General features: G+C 30.1%; 1 protein-coding gene across 2 annotated transcripts in view; it reads left to right on the top strand.

The window, feature by feature from the left end:
* Positions 1 to 19,209, top strand: part of LOC118183065 (uncharacterized) — a 53,153-nt gene that overhangs the window by 21,184 nt on the left and 12,760 nt on the right. For both annotated transcript variants that reach the window (XM_085814183.1, XM_085814181.1), the window contains exons 5-10: positions 1,211 to 1,274; positions 3,386 to 3,465; positions 8,096 to 8,152; positions 11,235 to 11,316; positions 15,704 to 15,828; positions 16,864 to 16,924. In XM_085814183.1, coding sequence (XP_085670309.1) covers positions 1,211 to 1,274; positions 3,386 to 3,465; positions 8,096 to 8,152; positions 11,235 to 11,316; positions 15,704 to 15,828; positions 16,864 to 16,924 — 469 coding nt within the window. The remainder of the gene's footprint in view (positions 1 to 1,210; positions 1,275 to 3,385; positions 3,466 to 8,095; positions 8,153 to 11,234; positions 11,317 to 15,703; positions 15,829 to 16,863; positions 16,925 to 19,209) is intronic.

The raw sequence follows: 19,209 nt of genomic DNA, 5'->3' as shown, positions 1-19,209 counted from the left end.
GGACAAGACATATCTGCATTAAAACATTACGTAAGAAAGTCTGGAACCTGTGAGAAGAGATGAATTTAGGGGCAGATCACCAAATTTAGAATGTTAATTTTGAGGTCGCCAATTATTTTTTTCAAACAGCTATCATATTTTATTATATCTTACATATACATATAAGTCATATGTAATTGGCAAATTTTTGTGTTTTCAAGTGTTAACATAATTAATTTACCCTCAGCACAGCCAACGCACACTATGCAGATAGCTTGGAATTTTCTTAAAACACATCTGGAAAAGTCAGGGAATTTCCTTCTCCTGTTTGAGTAGCAACCCTGTATTTTACTACATAGATGTGATTTATTTATTTTTACTGTTTGTGCAAGTGAGTTTACATTAGTCAGATTTTATTAAGAACTACATATGAGAACTAAAAGGCAGGTGATAGGCAGTATTCATAAGAAAATTTGAGAATATAATCATATAATCAAATATTTTAAATGATTGATTTTGATTAATGGGATCTCTGATTGTATCGCATTACATTATGTTGATAGAAAAAAATGTGCTGCCTTTTCTTCCTTACACTTTTAAGAGAATAATGAAGTGCATGGAAGTTTTATAATCTTTACATGTGTATCCATGCATTAAGCAGCACAAATTGTAGAGTGTGGTGCATGGAAGTTTTGTAAGCTTTACATGTTTATCCATGCATTAAGCAGCACAAATGGTATAAATTACTTAGTGAGGGGCTAAGACATAACTTTTTCATATTTAAGATTTAGAAAATTTAATAAAAAAGTATATTTTCTAACCAAAAAGAGAATAAATAAATAAATAATTAAAAAATCTGGTGCAAATTAGAAAATTTAACATGTATCATAACTTGCACATATTTTTGGTAATGTTCTTATCTGATTTAAAAATAAAGAAGTTTTTTTTTTTAAATTTATGTTTTTGTTTTAAGAATAAGATATTTTTTAAAGCAACCTAAATGAGCAAATTAACTGGCTTTGGTGTGCATATTACCAATGCTTTGATGTCTGTTTTAACCAGTTATAAAATATTCATTCTCTGCTTAGCTATATGAAATGCATTGCTTTTAATTCACAGATGTGTATTGAATTTTTTGTTTGAAACATGTATGTATTGTTGGATGTCTGTTAATTAGTATGTTCTTTAATAATGTTCCATGTTTATTGATATTACTTATTATTATTATTAGGATATTATGAGCCAACTGGGAGAACTAAACAGCATGTGGACTGATGTTCAAAAGGACTTTATAGGTGTGTTTTAAATTGTAATATTCAGAAATGTTATAAATAAAAGTATGAGACTTAAATTTATCTCAAGTGGTTATACACAGTTATCTCGCAGGATTTCGTATTATTTGAACACTATTTTTTGATACTTTTTTGTTAAAACCACCACCTTAGTAGGTTTTTTTCAGATTGGTGCAACTTTGATTTCTCTGACCATTAAAAAATTGGTTATATTATAAGATAGTGGTCTCAACCTCAGATTGTATTTGGATCAAATGCATGATCTAAAAGCATCTGTCAGACTTTTTTTTTTTTTTTTTTTGAGAAAATAAGTTTTAAATTTGATTTACTGAATATTTATCAAACCATACGTAAAACATTAAAAATGACAATGCAAAGGAAAAAATTCCATTTTATATTCAATTTCTGTTGGAAATCTAAAGGTTGTTATCTGCAAGAAATTTCTGGTAGTTGCACTTTGTAATTTGAATTTATGGACAGTAATTTGTAATTTGATTTTATGGTAGTAATAATAGTAAATAGTAAATTTTCAGACTGCCATATGTTTGAACTAATTGTAATAAGTTATAAGTAAATCACTCAATAACTTATTTTTAACATAAACCAAAGATAAACAATTACTAAAATTTTTCAAGTGAGAAAGAGTTTGAGATAATAATGGCAACCTGTTCTCTTTTGTTAATTCAGCATTAGTGCATACAGAAAAAATAGCCATATTTTTAAAGCAAGCAAATTTGCCGTGAAAAAGTCATTTATATCAGAGTTAACTTTTGAATGAATTTTACTGGATAATTGTCTAGGTGTTGAGATGCTGTTCCCTGACAACTTTTTGTGTCCTTGTTTCACCAAATCCTCTATTCTTGCCAATTTTCAGGGCATGTGCACCTGAATCTGAGTCAACAAAGTTTTGTGTTCAGATTGAAGTGCTCCAGGTTCATATTTTCTAGCTTTGTTATTTTGTATGTTTGAAACAATCATAAAATTTTGTTGATCTTCGGCAATATTTTTAATTGCATTTGTTAATGTTGCTGCACTATTTTTTTAATTCGTATTTGTCTTTCTACAAGTACAACCAGAAATCTGTTCATGTGATAAAATCCTGCTCTTATAATTTTTTCTTTAAATAAATATATCTAAGCAATTAGTCCTAGAACTCTGCAAATTCTGTGGTCCTCCCCCCAAAAAAAGTGAAAGTTGCAATGAATTTTCCTTGTTTTGATAAATCCCAGTTTTTTTTTATAATTTCAATTTATCAACTATAAAGAACACAGTAAAATGTAAAAGTTAAAAATATTGCCATGACAAGAAAATGACTCTTTTATTCATAATAAAAAAATATTAATCTTTCAGTCATTTTCAAAAGTAAGTGGGAGCTTAACAAAAGAGCAAAAAGTGTTTTGCATTAATGTGTGATGTATTTGGGTACATGCTAATTCTGCTTAAAAGTGGGACAAAATTTGCTCTGCACAATTAGTTGTTGCTTTACAAGAAAGTACCTGTTTTTCTTTTATATATATATATATTTAACTTGGAATTCCAGAGCTTTAAACCACTTATAATTGAGATTTAGTCCCTTTTTATATTACTAAAATAATGAATCTTTATAGCATAAATATCTGCTGTATGCCATTCTTTGATCAGTTGTTTCCATTTGTTTCTTTCAAGAACAATAGTGCAAAGCTGAGTGATATTAATAGGTGCAAAACAGTAATAAATGAACACAAAATACTGTCTAATAGTATTAAAATGGAAACTTTTTGTAACAACAGATTGTATTGAAACAACAGTTTGTCTGTGAACGAACTTATCCGACTAATTTTTTTTCACCTTTGAAACGATTAAGATGTAAACAATTACTTAACATTTAAACTAATAGGTAACCCTTGTACCGGTTAAGTTTTTGGACTGATTTTATCGAAACAAAATTATAACAGAAGCATTTTGTAATCGAAAATTCTCCAGTACTAGGTTACCTATTATTAGTTGCCTTCATAATAATATTAAAGATATATGTGCCTGTTCTAAATTCATAGTGATATGTGTACTTATATAAATGGCTTGAATTTTATTTTAAATGTCATTCTTGTTATTTATTGCTTATTTTTGTACTCTAGAACATCTAAAGACATTCAAGAATCATTTTGAATTAATCCTTGAAGGAGAAAGGCAGTTAGACATCGCACAAAGTCAACTGGTATGTACATTAATGATGTGTTTAAGTTGACATTGTTTCAAATTAGACATGTATATGTGTATGTATGTATGTATGTGTGTGTATATGATATTTTGTATATTATGATGAGAGACCTTAATGCAGAGGTTGTGCTATTGTTGCTCTTTGTGTTATTGTTGTTTTTCAATTTGCTTTCCTATTTCTTCAGTTTTGCACAGTTTTAGAATTTCATCATCAAGATGTGTCAAATTTGTTTCCTTGTCTAAAAGTTCGTCAATTAAATCAACTGACCTTACCTCTTTGTTTATTTCGTTTTCGAATAATTTCATAATGTCAGTAGCTGCTCATCTGGCAGGGCTTCTGCTCTTTTTCAAATTTCCAATATTAATTTTAACAATTGAAATTTATTTTTCCTGCTGTAATCAACTTTTGTATTCTAAATCTTTTGTTCTAAATTCTAATTCTTAACTCGGCCGTCCTAAACAGGTTTGCCAAATATAAGACTGTTAGCACTGGTTGTTCTGTTCTCAGAAAATGAACTGGCAGCATGACATTTTCTTGTCTTTCCCCATCTGTAATGTGTGTGAACCAGTTTTCCCTTCCAAAGTCTGCCACAAAGGCATCATCCCTCATAAAGCAGATAACCTTTTAATGTTTTGCTATAATCAGTAAGCCAACCAAGCAGTCATACCATATGAAAAGTTAATAAATTAGGCTTGTTAAGATTCTTTTATTCGTATTTAAAAATTTTCAAACAACATGTAATTGCTTTGCTGTAAACTGTGAAGTTCTATTTCTGTGCATCTGGAATTTACATTTGACTTGTATCTTTGAAACAGTGGTATATTTATGAAATGTGGGACCCCTTTCACCTGAAGGTTGGAGGCCTCTCATCTTAAAACACAGGATATGTTTTTTATATTTTGGAAATTAAGAGTTTGGGAGCCCCTTAGAATTCATGGTGACCTCACAATTTTGACTTGCACGATCCTTTGATTGAGCAGCTACAAATTATATCAGTAACTTTTACTTATTGATTGATTTACTGTTTCATACATCTGTAGATGTATAGCTAAGAATATTATAAAATTGCTTGTTAAAAGGAAATCTCTGAAATCTTGTAGATTGTTTGTGAACAGAATATTGATGACAAAGAGTCAAATGGATTTCCTCTTACTGTAGTAATATGCAATACAAGGAAGTCTTCATTTTTAGAATCTGGTATTGTTTCTTTCTTATGAATTGTTTTGAGATGCTATTTACTCCTTCATATACACATATTCATTTTCAGTGAAAGAAAAAATTTTTACTAAATGGTGTTCAGATTTCCATTCAAAAGTTGAGTCATCATGTCTTATTCCAGCCAAAAAACAAAGAAAAATTTTCAGTATTAAACAGGATGTTAAAAAAAGGGGGGAAATACTTTCAAATGGTGTAGCATCAAAGATGACAATAAATCATGCTTATAGTGTTTTGACCAACATATTTTAGCATTTCTTGTGGAGCCAGTTTGAATTAATGCAGCATAATCAGTGCAAAGATCATAAATAAAACAAAATTGGACACCAAATTATTTGTAAATTTTTCCAATTATTTTGCAAATCGTAACCCTTTATCTGTAGCTCCCGTGATTTGAGTAGGTTGTCAAGTTGGTCCTCTACTACGGTTCATGGGAGAATTACGGGCGAAGAATTTCCTCCCTTCATTTTGATACTAATCCCTCTCTTTCACTATGCAGGGTAAAATTGTGACACTACAGGGTTTATTTTTCCATAGAAAATTTGCAAAAAAGCTTTAAATTTATTCATTAAAACATTCCAGTGATGCTGTTCCATGGGCTGTATTCACCTTGTAAAAATTTATTATGCCAGCTGTATGCCACCATTTTCTATAAAAAAAGGAATCTAGAGGACATAGTTGAACAAATAGAACTAGCTGTGTATTTCTCCAAGAAAGAAAAAATAGAAAAAAAAAAAAAAAATATATATATATGTTAAGACTTTTATTTGATGTGAAGTGTGTAAAGTTGGTTTATGTTTGGGACCATGTTTCAGAGTTTATGACACACAAAATAACTTTGCATAATAATAATGACTGAGAAAAAATAAGGCTGTGTTCAGATGGGGGCATAAAGGGCTGTATAGTTATAAGAGCATAAAATATGGGAGTTCCGTTCATACCTGCGAAACGCGGTGTTAGCCCTAGCCAATGAGAGAAGCTAAATTTGTGCATGCGTGGATGTGTCTACAACTTTCCCGCGTGTTTTCCTTATTTTGTGTGTTGGTGTTTTCAGCTCGTTACAAAGTTGTACTGGCTCAACAGAATGCTCTTTTATCTTAACAGCAGAATTATAATTTTCTATAAGCTATATCTTTGTGAAATGCTAACGTGGTATGGTATTAGATATGAATGCTTTTTTTTGGGGGGGGAGGGATTAATTATTAATGCTTTATATATCAAATATATGTAACCTGACAGAGAAAGTGGAATTGAACAATATGTAAGTGATCTAAAATGTCAGTTTGTCACATAAGTAAGTAAGATAATACGGAAATGATGTGCAGTCAATAAATCCAAAAAACTAATCCTGTCTGCTTATTCACAAAACAAACCATTTTTAGAATTTCATCCTTCAGAGTAAATAGATAGTTTAGAACATAAATGTGGTGACATATCACTATAATGTGATATGAAGTAAGTGAGATGAATGTGAATAATGCTTGTAATGAAGTTTTAAAAATAATTTTACTAGTGTTGGTCAAACATCAATCATTTTATTTTTTGAACTTACACAACTGAAACATTTCAAGTTCAAGGACTTCACATTTCTCTCTGGCTTTATTTCCCTATTATTTCGCTTCATAGCAATGCAAAGGCATTACACATGCTTACTAATTTAAAATATTTTCTTTTCATTCACTAAAACGTAATTCAATTCCCGGGTGAAGCGGTTGCTAATTTTTCATCTCTCCGGCCTCCAACAAAAATCCTAATGTCTCTACAGTGGTGCCTGAACTAAAAGGTTGTTGGATGAGGATTCTCTACATCCAGGATTTGGCAGTTGGGTCCCCTAAGAACCTCAGTCGCCCTTTAAAAGGGAGAGTATATAAGGTATTTCTCCCACCTTCCTAGCATGCCTTCATGGTGTAGTGGTCAGCACCATGAGCCGGTATTTCAGATGTCCGTGGTACAATTCGCGGCAAAGGCGGTTGCTAATTTTTCATCTCTCCGGCCTTCAACAAAAATCCTAATGTCTCTGCACAGTTAAATTGAATTTCCTTTGATTTCACTTCACTGAATAGGTTTCTCTTTCTTATATATATATATATATATATAAACAGGACACTCAGTTAAATGCAAAAACAATAAAATTGTGAAGCTGGGTGGTTTGAATCACCTCTTGCATTATGCTCTGAAATTTGCTTCTGAAAATTTAGGTATTGGTATTAAATTAAAATTAAGGAAAAAAATTAAGGTACTATGTCTGGAAAGGGTGGGAGGGAAGAGCTCTCACCTTTTTTTTTTTTTTTTTTTTTTTTTTTTTTTTTTGTAGATTTTTAGTGGACTGAAATTAATAGCATTTGCCAACAAAAATGACTTTCATTATACTAATAAACAGTTGCTGTTGTTAATAGCTATTTCAAGAGCACTGACGACTATCCTATTCCCCCCCCCCCAAATTTTCTGTAATGAAACATATGGCTATGAAAATGTTAAGTGAATCCTTTTTGCTTTTTTAGCCGTGTCTGTCGTGCAGCAGTTTGATATACCTGCTTAGATTTTAAGAAAACAAATATTTAACCCTCTATGTGTGGCTCTATTTTCACACTTTCACTACTACCGTACTTTTCACACTTTTTTACATTATATTTGGATTATTTTTATTTAAATAACAGAAACTCCTGTGCTAAAAATTCTTTTATGCAAAAACCATAATGTTTTAAAATATACATATATTTATATTATGAATGATTACTACTATGAGTGATATTACTTTTATATTTAATTTCTGTTTTTGCTTCCTTTTTAACACTTTTTTCCAATTATTGTTCCCTAAATATGTCTCCTTTCCTGCTGTTACAAAATGTTGTTTTTTTTTTGGAAAGTTTAGATACTGCTTTTTTGGTTTGATTTTGATATATTTAAACAATTCAGTTTTATTAAAAATGTGTCAAAACATTTCATATTAAAAAAAAAACTTCATATCCACCTGCATGGTTAACTTAAAAATAATTTTCATGCTTTTAAATTATAACTAAAATAAATAAAGTGTATTATTTTCAAATACCCCATCAGTAAGGTTTTGCCCAAAATAAATTCATATGCTGTTTCTATCACAACCTATGTGTTATTAGCATTTAAGTAAATTTATTCATTGTTATAGATGTTTTATGTTAAATAAAAGCCTGATTTATGTATAGGATGAATCTCTAGAATGATTGTCATTGTTAAATTAAAGGACTAACAGTATAGCAGTGTTGTTTTCCAATATATTTTCTGTAACCCTAACATTTTTTGAAGAATATCTTTAATTTTAACTTAGCAGCAGGAAGGCATTTATATAGAATTTTATTTTAATTTTATTTATTTCTGTATTTCTTTCTTTATTTATTTTAATGTTTCATGTATTTAAATGTCTTCAATTTTATAGGTGAGTTGTGAGCAACATGAACAAAGGATACGTAAGGAATTAAAAAGAGCTTCTAAGGTAATTGCCTATGCAGCCCATGTTTTAAAAATTATATATATTATTTGTCTGTGGAAACTTATTATTGAACAAATCAATCAGTTTACTTCATTTTTTATTTTGGGCATGAACTGAAATACTCCTTTTATTTCTATAATTGAAAATAGTCAGCTTCAATTCAATATTTATTTCTTTAAAAATGGTTCAATGAATTTGGATAAAAAATTGTGTTTGAATCAAATGGCTTTCATCGATGCTCTTGAGACCTTTCCCACTATACTGCAAATATTGAAGATACAAGGCTTTTCTTACATCATATCATGAAATAAATTAATTATTTTCTGGTATATCATGTCTGATTATATATCTGAACCGTCTAAAAACACACCTTTAAAGATCATTTAGGTTTTTCAGGGTAGGAAATAGGAAAGTCAGTTGTGCCGTTGCAAGGATTTGAACCACAAATGTCCTGCTTGCTAGCTGGACATACTAAATAAATCACTAGACCATATATGAGGTATATGATATTTGGCACAGGACAAAATATAGGCAATGGTTATCATCTACCACAATTTTGTTCAAGTGCCATTGTAGAAATCATTAGTTTTTTTTTGGAGCAGAAGATGTAAAAAACAAACCATATGCTTGTTAACATTTGAACCATAGATCTTCCATTTGCTATCTGGGTATGCTAGTCCAATAAACCACGAGAACACAAACATGGAAATGCTATTATATCTTACAGCTTGGTTTCCCTTTATCAGAAATAAACTAATGCTACACTAGTATATTGATTTAATAAATATAGTACAACAATTATGTATTTATTGAAGTTTCAAGATCATTTTTATCTATTAATCATGAGATTTCAAGATCATTTATATCTATTAATCATCGGATATTTCTCAAGACTCATTTTTAGAGTTAAAACATTGGCTTGAAAATGTTTGTCCTCTTTATGGCTGTTTAATAATGTTCCATTTTATGAGCTTTTAATGTTCTGGTGTAGAAATGTTTGAAATCAAGATTGAAATGCTATTAAGATATACAAAGTTATGAAATCTCATTTTCTATGGTCGCATCAAATGTACAAAACTTTTAAGACTTTAAGTGAATTATCACTTTTTGTCTTCAAAGTTATCACAGAGACTAAGAAAAGGTGTAAAAGACACTTTTATTGAACTCAAATAAAGTTTAACAGAAGGCATCACTTCTGCTTACAGACTAGCCAGCATTTATGTCTTAAATCAAAAGTACTGAATTTGACTTAACTAAATAAACGTAAGTTAGCCGAACAGCTACATAGATTAAGAAACGTGCAAGTTGATGTAACAAGTCTAACAGCGAGAATAAGGCAACACTGCAGAATACAGCTCGCAATGAGGCCTTCAGCAGGCGAAACATGCTCTGATTCTACCCTCTAAAATCTTCCTTTAAATACTAACTGTACTACCTCATTTGAATACACATGAGCTAGAAATTTACATTCTGGCAGGAAAATGGAGGAATGAGACAGAAAAGCACATTAACACAAAATAACTCATTAATAAACTAAAAACCTTATATAGTAATAGAAAGCAGATTGTAATGCTATTCAAATGATTAGTAGCCGGACTAACATGCCTTCTTTTTATATGTTAAAAGAATGAAGTTAAAAAAAAAAGAAGTACTGTGCATAGCTTGGCACTTGATATATATGTTGGCACAATGAGTACATGTTGGAATTTAGTGTGCAATGTTGCTTATGTGGTTTTTAAAAGTGATCAATCAGTATTCATGGGTCATTAGTCCATTTAAGTGAAGACCAGAAGTGATAGTTAATTTTTTAAACTCAAAGGGGAGCAGACACATGTGAAGGTTGCCCAAGATCTGTATGTTTCTTAAAATGTCATATCAAAAACTTTGAACTGCATTTTCAAAGAATGAATCAATTAATATGGCTGCCTATGCCAATCTGGTCATAGGCAGCCAAGAACAACTGTATCTGAAGACAGTTTTCTGCCATTGTTCGTTCAGAGAAACTGTGAAACAACAATATGATGGTTTTAGACCCTGAAACTACTGCAGGAATTTGAATCAGAGTTAGTCTGCTGCCCCATGAAGACTTCATGAAGTTAATGCTTGAAAGCCAATGTTTCTGCCCCGTTTACTCCATATTCCAAGTGTCATGTTTAAGTTGATGTTGTCATCATGTTTGGTGAAACCAAGAGAAATGGAAATGTGTATTGTTTACCGATGAGCCCAAATATAATCTTGAATTGTGATTCTGCACATATTTTAATGTGGAAGCAAAGAAAAGTCTGCAGTGCCTTCTCTTGTTCATGAAAGATCTCGTTTCCACAGAACTAGTGTAATGGTATGGGATGGAATCATAAAAATGGCCACACCAAGCTGCATATCTTTGACGGAAAAATGTGTCTCAGATATGTGGATCATATTTCAGAATCCCATGTGAGGCAGTTTAGAGGTGCTGTTGTCCCAGATGTTTAATGGATGTTACAGCTGGTTGATGCCCACTATTTTTGGTGTCAGAATACTTAGAAATAGAAGATAATTCTCAAATGAATTAGCTGGCTTGCTTGAACTTAATTGAGAAATGGGGAATGTCTTAGACATCAAATTGCAGCACACCAAGCATAAATGTTCCCAAATCCTCCAGGACTGCACTTTCAGAAATAGTGTTCTCCAAGACCATTGGTTGGGTACAATTTTATAAAATCAAGATATGGTGTTTGAATTTCTGTCAGAGGTGGACATACATTGTATTAAAGAAAGAGTTATCGTAAAACAGGAGATAATTTTCTCATTGTTTAAAATTTCATAAATTTGATTTTAATGTTTTGAGATTAATCAACTAGCAAACATAGTATTTTATATTAAGTAATGCTTTTTTACTAATTGTGTTTAAACATTTTTCAATAAGCAACAGTTAGATTTTATTTCTATCAATATTCTTTAATTTAGTCAAGTTGTGTACATTGAATATTTAATTATGCATTTAACTTTATTGGTTGAAACTTATATTTTATTTACTTGCTTATCATTTGATTCAGATTTGAATTTCTCTACTTTTCATGTAATTGTGTTTCTTTTTTTCTTTTAGAAAGCAACAGAAGAAGAAATAAATAATTTAGAAATAAAATTATCTCAAGCAGAGCGAGCTAAATATCTAGCTCAGTTAGAAGGTAAGGGAACATTTATCTTGTAAAAAATAGAAATTAAGTGTCATTGTACATTAACTGGCATTGTGTTTAAATAATTTAGGTACCATATTTAATTATATAAATTTACTAATTAATAAAATAGCATCTATATAATTACTGCTTCTTTTCCATTCCAAGCAAGATAGTTTAAGTTCCCTTTTGCATAAACAAATTTTTCAAAAACTGGATTTAAAGGTGATAGATACTGTCAAGTAATTGTCAAAGATACATGTGTGTGTGTGTGTGTATGTATGTGTGTGTGTTTAGATTATCATGGACCTTTACCTGGAATGACATTTCTAAACTACTGTTTAAAACAGTGTTTCTTAACTAGTGTTTTCTGAAATTACATTTTGAATAGGCTAAATGTTTGGAATGTTTGCACTGGATTCAGATTGATTATGTAGAATAATCTTTTGAAATGTTTAGTGGGCTTTTCTTTAAATGTTAATCTTATATTAAGATTCTACAAGGGTTGGGAAATGCTAATCCAGAATATGCATCTCTCACATTTTAAGCTAAACATTTGGATAAAAAGCAACAACAGATTTGGCAAAAGTTTACAGTGAGTATCTGGAAACATGCAGGCTGCACTGAATCCAGAGATTGTATAGATTGAAGGGATCTTTCCATTTAATATGCCAATCAGGATAGTTATCAAGATAATAATTTTGATTAATTCTCTCTGAATAAGTTTATCAAAAGCCAGTCATTGAATCAGAGCAAAAGGTTAACAATTTAGAGTCTTTGCTGTGCTGTTCAAATTGTTTATGGGCAATTTTGGCATCGCAATATCTTTAAAAAAAAAAAAAAAAAAAAAATGCTGTGCTTTTTCACAATAATCATATATAAGAATCAAGTGGGAAATTTCACAAAAATTAGTGCTTAGCTATGCATGCACTTTAGAAGTAATGTTAGTTAATACAGTAGGAAATGATGCCCATTTATCCTTTTTAAAGTAGTAATAAGTTCTGATGTAATATATAGGCTGCCAGCCAGTATGGTTTATGAAATAGACTTCTGTACTGGTGGGCTATGTTTGAATCCTGGAGAAGGCATAGATATCTGTAAGTTTACAGTGTCTGTGAGGCAAAAGACACTTTCAAAATGAACAGGGTGTCAAAAGGCCTTCAAAAGATTGATAGAGGAAGAGGGCTGGGAAACTCTTGAACCGCCCATGAGATTTGGGTAGATTTTCATTCAAAATTTGGGTGGAACTGAAGAGTTAATGTGGTGAAAATATACCATATGATTGTGGTGATTTGGTGTCACGGCACATTTACCTGGACTTGTATCGCTGTTTAGCAGAGGCTTGCATTTTTAAGGAATCATATACATTGTGGTATCAGTGTATATGATTTCTTAAAATTTTTTAAAAAATTATTCCTTAAATTGTGATTTCCACACAATTTGTGGTGCATATTTGTTATCACTTGAGGCTATTGTTGCATTAATCAAACTCACTGTGGGCAAATATTATCTTCTATTATAAATATTTACCAATATCACAATCTTCTGATACTATGTCATTGTGTCTTATATTATGGCTACTGTACTTAATATGTAAATCCGGTAGTTTTCCGTTTTGCCAGTGCAGACAATAAAATTGCCAGTAATGGTAAAACTGATGCCAAACGGAATATCCTGGCTAGTAATCTTTTACGCCTCATTTTCAAAACAATTTGCAGCCGTTTCATATCATATTGATTGTTTTTCCAATATTGGTAAAACAATTCGTAGCCATTTCTTATCATATTGATTGTTTCTTTCAATACTGGCATGCAATTACATGGAATTTTTACCAGATAGTTAACTTTTATGCCCTAAAGCCATTCGATGTCATTAAGTCAATTAGGATGCAATTATATGGCTCACCCAAAGTCGAAAATACGGAAAAGCAATGTCAAGGGTTAAATTCATCAATTCTAATGACAGTGCACTAGCCAAGTGAAGCATTGTGGTTTTACATAATGTCTGAGTAAGCTATTCGTACGAATCGAAATAATTTTTGCATTTAAACTTGTATTCCAAATTAAGATTTAACTTGAAATTAATATAGATAATTACTGAGAGAATTAGATTTTTGTAGCATAGTTTATGTGAGGTGATAACACTTGGAGAAACGTGATATGAACCGACGAATTGGGATGTTGAACCATGAAAGCATAGTAAATTCCTTAATTAATGTCTTTTTACAAATTTATTGTGTTTATTTATTGGCTTTTTACAAAATTTTAAATGATATTAAAATGTTTATGCCTTCAAAATAAAAAAAAAAAAAAAAAAAAAAAAAAAAAGAACTAACATTAGTTAACATTTTTTATGTGTATACTGTATGTTGTCGGCAATAAAGTCTGCTTGGTGAGATTTGCGCCAGCGAAACAGATAAGTACTGTAAATCCTTATTCAAATTTTCATAATTTTTTTAATTTCATTTTAGTTCAAAATGCTGTTTTTATCCTTTTCAGCTCTGAATTTTTCCTGCTTACCCAAATAATATTTCTCACTTCCACGAATAATGAATTACTTACTATTCCAAACAAGATGAAACCTTCATTATAATGTTTGACAAATTTTATTGTAGTGACTGTAGATATTTGATTTTGTCTCTGTCAGCTAATTCTTGATATCGCTGCACAAGCAATATGTGAACAGTTTAAAAAATATTACACATTCCAAGTGGAGAAGCCACTTGCTTTTGTAACAAAAGCTTCTGTGGGTATTTGCATGTATGTGAATTTCCATGTGTTTTGATATAGACTTAGCCAACTAATAATATGTTTAGTTTCCTTATACTAAATAATTATGTTATTTTGCTACTGATATGTATTGTAATTCAGTTTCGTAAACTATGTAAATTCATAGATGTGAAAGCAGATCTCATAACATATACCAAGAATTAATGCAAGCACGCAAATGAGCTTAGTTAAATTTTATGGAAAATTAAAATATTTAAATTAGTAATTTAACTGTATTACGCATGAATAAAATGTAACCATAATCATATAAATTTGAAATAAGTTCAAAAATTAGCTTCATCCAGCTAATTTTTTATATTTGTGCATCTGCTGTGGTAGAAACTTGTTTGTCCTGCTTATGGAGGTATGAAAACCTTCAAGAATCATTTAATATTTTTAGAAAACTTTTGTATGAGTTATTATTATAATAAAGGGAATTTGAAAGATTTCTGTCCATTGTATAAGCAATAAAAGAAATTATGTACTTAAATTCCAGTATTTGGACATCATTTGTGGTAGGTTTTATTTTAACCCCTTAACTGCCGCGGAAAATGTACAAGATTCATTCCGCAGTGCCACGGTTTTTCACATATACGCGCGTAGTTATGCGATTTATTAGGGGGAAAGTAAGAGCAAGTTTTACTTTCTAAAAATTGTTTACTTTCACAAAATAAACAGTAAAAGAAAAAAAATGCATGCACAAAATTTAATATTTTGAGTAAAAATGTAATAAAAAGGATGTTTTTATAATAAAAAAAGTCCCTATAATGGGTTTTTGATCAATTTATTTTTAGACCAGTAAAGTGTAATATCATGTTTCAGTGTTATATACCTTGTGAAATCAGTATGCCTATAGAAACATATATTTCTTCTGAATTGGTTGAATGCCACGATATCGTTCTTGATTTTTCGTTTGCAAGGTGTTGTTGGTTCATATACTCGTCTACAAAACGGTTAGTTTCAGTAGCAATATAAAGCACGAGCAGTTCATCAAAAAATAATTCAAGAAAGATAAATGGGTTTGAAACATCCGTTATATCTTTCTTTATTCCTGGAACCTACTACAAAAAGTAAACGAAAATGGAGGACACAGAATAAAAATAAAAAAAAAAAAAAAAAAAAAAAAAAAAAATACGTTTTACTCAAACAACACTAGCCAATACCACGCAGTCATTACTTTCAGCACTTTAGACACGTCCCTCTCTCCAATTTCTCCCCACACTTCTCTGAAATAATATCCTCCTTCACATACTTCGTCAAGGTCATTCTGGTGTTGCATTCCAAAAGTTTGCGAATAATTTAACGGGTAGCAGCGCAAAGCAACTGATAGTATTTTGTAAGGGCGTATATATACGCCCGGGGCAGTTAACGCATCGGCTGAGCAAGGCGTATATGTACGCCAGCGGCAGTTAAGGGGTTAAAACACGAGGAAAGTAATATTATGTACATTTTCTGAAAATTCTAGTTAACATCATATGATGTTAGCTGTTTATAAATAATTACAAAAAGAGAAAAATTTTTATTCATTTATTTTTTATATTTGTCTCATCTTTAAAAAATGTGCATTTTGCTTTTAATTATATGCATTTATGAATGATTTTACTAAACTCAGTTTTCTGTCCCTCTCTTAGTTGTTGAATTGGCTCACAAAAATGAAGCCATCAAAGTTGTTCGACTTAAAGATGGTCTCTTAAAATTGTCAGAAGCTTATGTGGAACTTGCTAATAAATGTGCAATTATTTTTGAAGCTCAAAGAGTAAGTTGCAGTATCCCTAGCTGACATATTTAATGCTGTCATTTGTGTTAAAAAACACATTTTATATTTAGTTTCAAATATGTACTCTAGTATTGATATCTCAATAAATTTGACTTCATATTTTTAATTATGGATTTTAAACTACCATTCATATTTATTGTTTATTTTGTATTCAGTATCAGTATATTTATGCATTTTGCATTTGTATCTCTGTGCCAGTATTTTTACATATCCCATAGCTGCCAACTCTTAGAGTTTTCCACCACATTTCCAGATATATCAACAAATCTTCTGGTCATAATTATTAACATTTTTTAAGGAAATTATTTATGTGCAAATTTCATCCCCCACCCCAGTTTATTTTAGCATAATTTTTCTTTTTTAATTTAGTTGATTTGGTTGTGTTAATCAACTGCAGATATTTGCACAGCTTTTTGTGGATATGCAGCTAGGATTTAATGAGTTACACATATATAATATTTCTATTTAATTTTGTTTTAGGTCAGTATATGGTACATTACTAAGTTTATCCAGATAATTGTTTTATTAATTTTATTTTCATTGTATTTTGACCAAAAAATACTTTGACCAAAAAAATACTTTGACCAAAAAAAGTACTTTGACCAAAAAAAGTTTTTCTTCTGTATTCAGGATTTTCTCAGTATAAAATAGTAAGAAAACTACAAAAAGGAATTAATTGGAAAATGTATATTTAGTATACTTGATTACTAAATGTTAATGTATTTTGCATCAAAATCATATTAATATTTCAATAACCTGAATCATGCATTTTAAAATCTGAAACCTTCAGATTTTTATTTTTTATTTTTTGTTAGTTTAACGTAAAATCTGTTACTCAACAACAAGTTTTGTGTTTTGGAAGAGTAAAGCTTTAACCAGCTAGTAACCATTTTTTCTGTCTTTTTGATGTTATTAAAGCATACTTTTTTAGGAATGTAGTTATGGGTAATCTGTTTCTAAACTTTTAAAATTAGATATTTTGAAGACTAATCTATTTTTTCCTCCTCTTTAAAGGAAGTATCACATTATTTGCCGGATGTTCATAGCAGAGATATGAATGAACTGAAGTATACTGGTAAATTTGAAATTTTGTATTTTATCTTTGTTTCCTCAGTTTAAGAGAGGAGAATAATCTTTTTAGGCAAAGTATCTTATCCAGTGTATTACGGTATTGCTGTTAGTAGTTATAATAATTTTATTTTGAAGTTTTAATGTAGTATTTATGTTATTATTAAGTCATGAGGAAGATCTAATTGTTGAACGAAATGAGAAATCAAAATGTTTTAAAGAACCAAAAAAAAAAAAAAAAAAAAAAAAAAAAAAAAACTGATGTGTACACCACATGACTTCCTTGTACGGAATATTAAATTATACGCATTTTTTCTTGCATTTCATTTAAACTTATTGGACTGAATTAAATCTACTTCGTCAATAGCGCATAAACCACAATAGAATAAATGCACTCTTTAAAATTCACTATATTTGTTTACCATAGCAATACTCTGGCGCTATGGTAAAGGTTCACTTAACAGCATTATATTTCGTTCATATTATAACTTAGAATGCACAAAATTTGTATCATTTGAAGAATTTTTGTTGCCACATGTTCTATTCAAATACTCTAATATATCTAGAACGATGTATAAAAGAAATTAAGCAAAAAAAAAAAAAAAAAAAAAAGTTTTTCACAGATGATTCAGTATTTCTCATTCAAATAATTCAGTTCTCTTTTCGCGACAAGGCAAAAATACATAAAAACTCAAAATATCTGTATTATAAATTACGAAGTAAATCTTAAACACTTATTTCCTCAAAAAAATTCCAGAAAGGATTAAGCATGATTTAATTTGCAATAACAAATGAAGACGTTATCTTTGTTGTTGCGAAGCTTAGTCTCTCTAGATTGGCAACAAATCTACTATTCTGCTGTTTTAAATGTAAACAAATATGTCCGCCATGTTATTTCAAACTTAAGGCTTAACCGCACTTAAACAGCTTTTAAATTGTTGATAATTGTACAAATAGTGCTTGCAGATTTACAGATTTAAAGGCATAAAAACCTTAACTGGAAGATAAGAACAATATAATTCAATCATTTTTAAAGCAAAAAATGCACAGACATATAAGAGTAAAGAAACCGAGATCACTGAGCCGAGTAACAGAGTGGATATATATATAAATATATTTATATACGTTTGGTGCGGCTGATTGCAACCAAAATACAAGGTGCACATCTACATGTTATAGCAGTCTTATATACAAACTTTCAACGTTCTGAGGCTACTCATTTTTGAGTTATGCAGTGGTCAAAATGGATATTTTTGTTGAAATATGCTGCCTGAATCTTTTCATTATTACAGTATTTTCTTTTTACTTCATACAAGGAAGTAAAAAGTAAAGGGAATTCAAATGGGACTGTGAAGTAGTAGCTAATCCTTCCTTTCTAAGTATTAATCGAGCAATTAATACTTTCACCTATTTTCATCACGTGGAGAATGTTGATAATTGTAGTGTTAAATCAACATAGCTTAAATTCTTTATTTTCATTAAGCATCATTATTAGTTGAATTTACCAGAATGTCAATCTTTCATTGTAAGTCATAAATTTTAATCCGCTGATTAAAATAAAGTTTTTTGTTGTCAAATATAGCATATATTGCTCTGCACATTAGCTGGTACAAAATTTAAAAAAAATCTCGAATTTTTATGAGAAAAATTATACACACACGGGTTTATTAATCCCTCAACAATTGCATATTTTTCAACAAAACAGTAAAAAAAGATGCCTATTTTTTGATTCAAGAAAATTGTTTTAAAATAATTGTATGAACAATATATTCATTTTTAATTTTGAAATATTTTTTAGCTTTAAATCAAGGGTACTGCCATCTGATATGTAAAATAAGAAATAAAAAAAATTCCGGATGTAAGAAATGGATGTTTTAAAATCTTTTTGCTGCTTTTCTTTTGAACAAACTTTCCAGCCCCAAAATATCACGGGCACAAGAAGCAGAGGGTGAAACCTCATGCCCCGTTTTGATGGGAACTAGAAGGAAGTAGATATATGTGTCATGCAAGTTTTAAACTTGTTTGGTTTTTCACCCTTTGATTGATTCACTACTTATGAAAAAGCTTTATAAGCTGTGGTTACACTAAAATGGTTGAAAAGTAGCTATACTAAAAGGGTGCTTATGACTGAAAGAATAAACTTTTGTTGAAACATTATTCTCAAATTTGACAATATTTCCTAGAGTTTTCAAAATTTAATATCATGAGCAGCAAATTAAAGATGAGATAGGAATTAAGAAAAGCTATAAAAGCTCATACCTTTATATGATTTTTTAAAAAAATTGTCCATCA

This window comes from Stegodyphus dumicola, chromosome 3 (assembly GCF_044657685.1).
Source record: "Stegodyphus dumicola isolate Sdum_Otavi_A_Nest chromosome 3, ASM4465768v1".
NCBI lineage: Eukaryota > Metazoa > Arthropoda > Arachnida > Araneae > Eresidae > Stegodyphus > Stegodyphus dumicola.
Note: the sequence above shows the minus strand (reverse complement) of the source record. Positions and strands in the feature narration are given on the sequence as shown.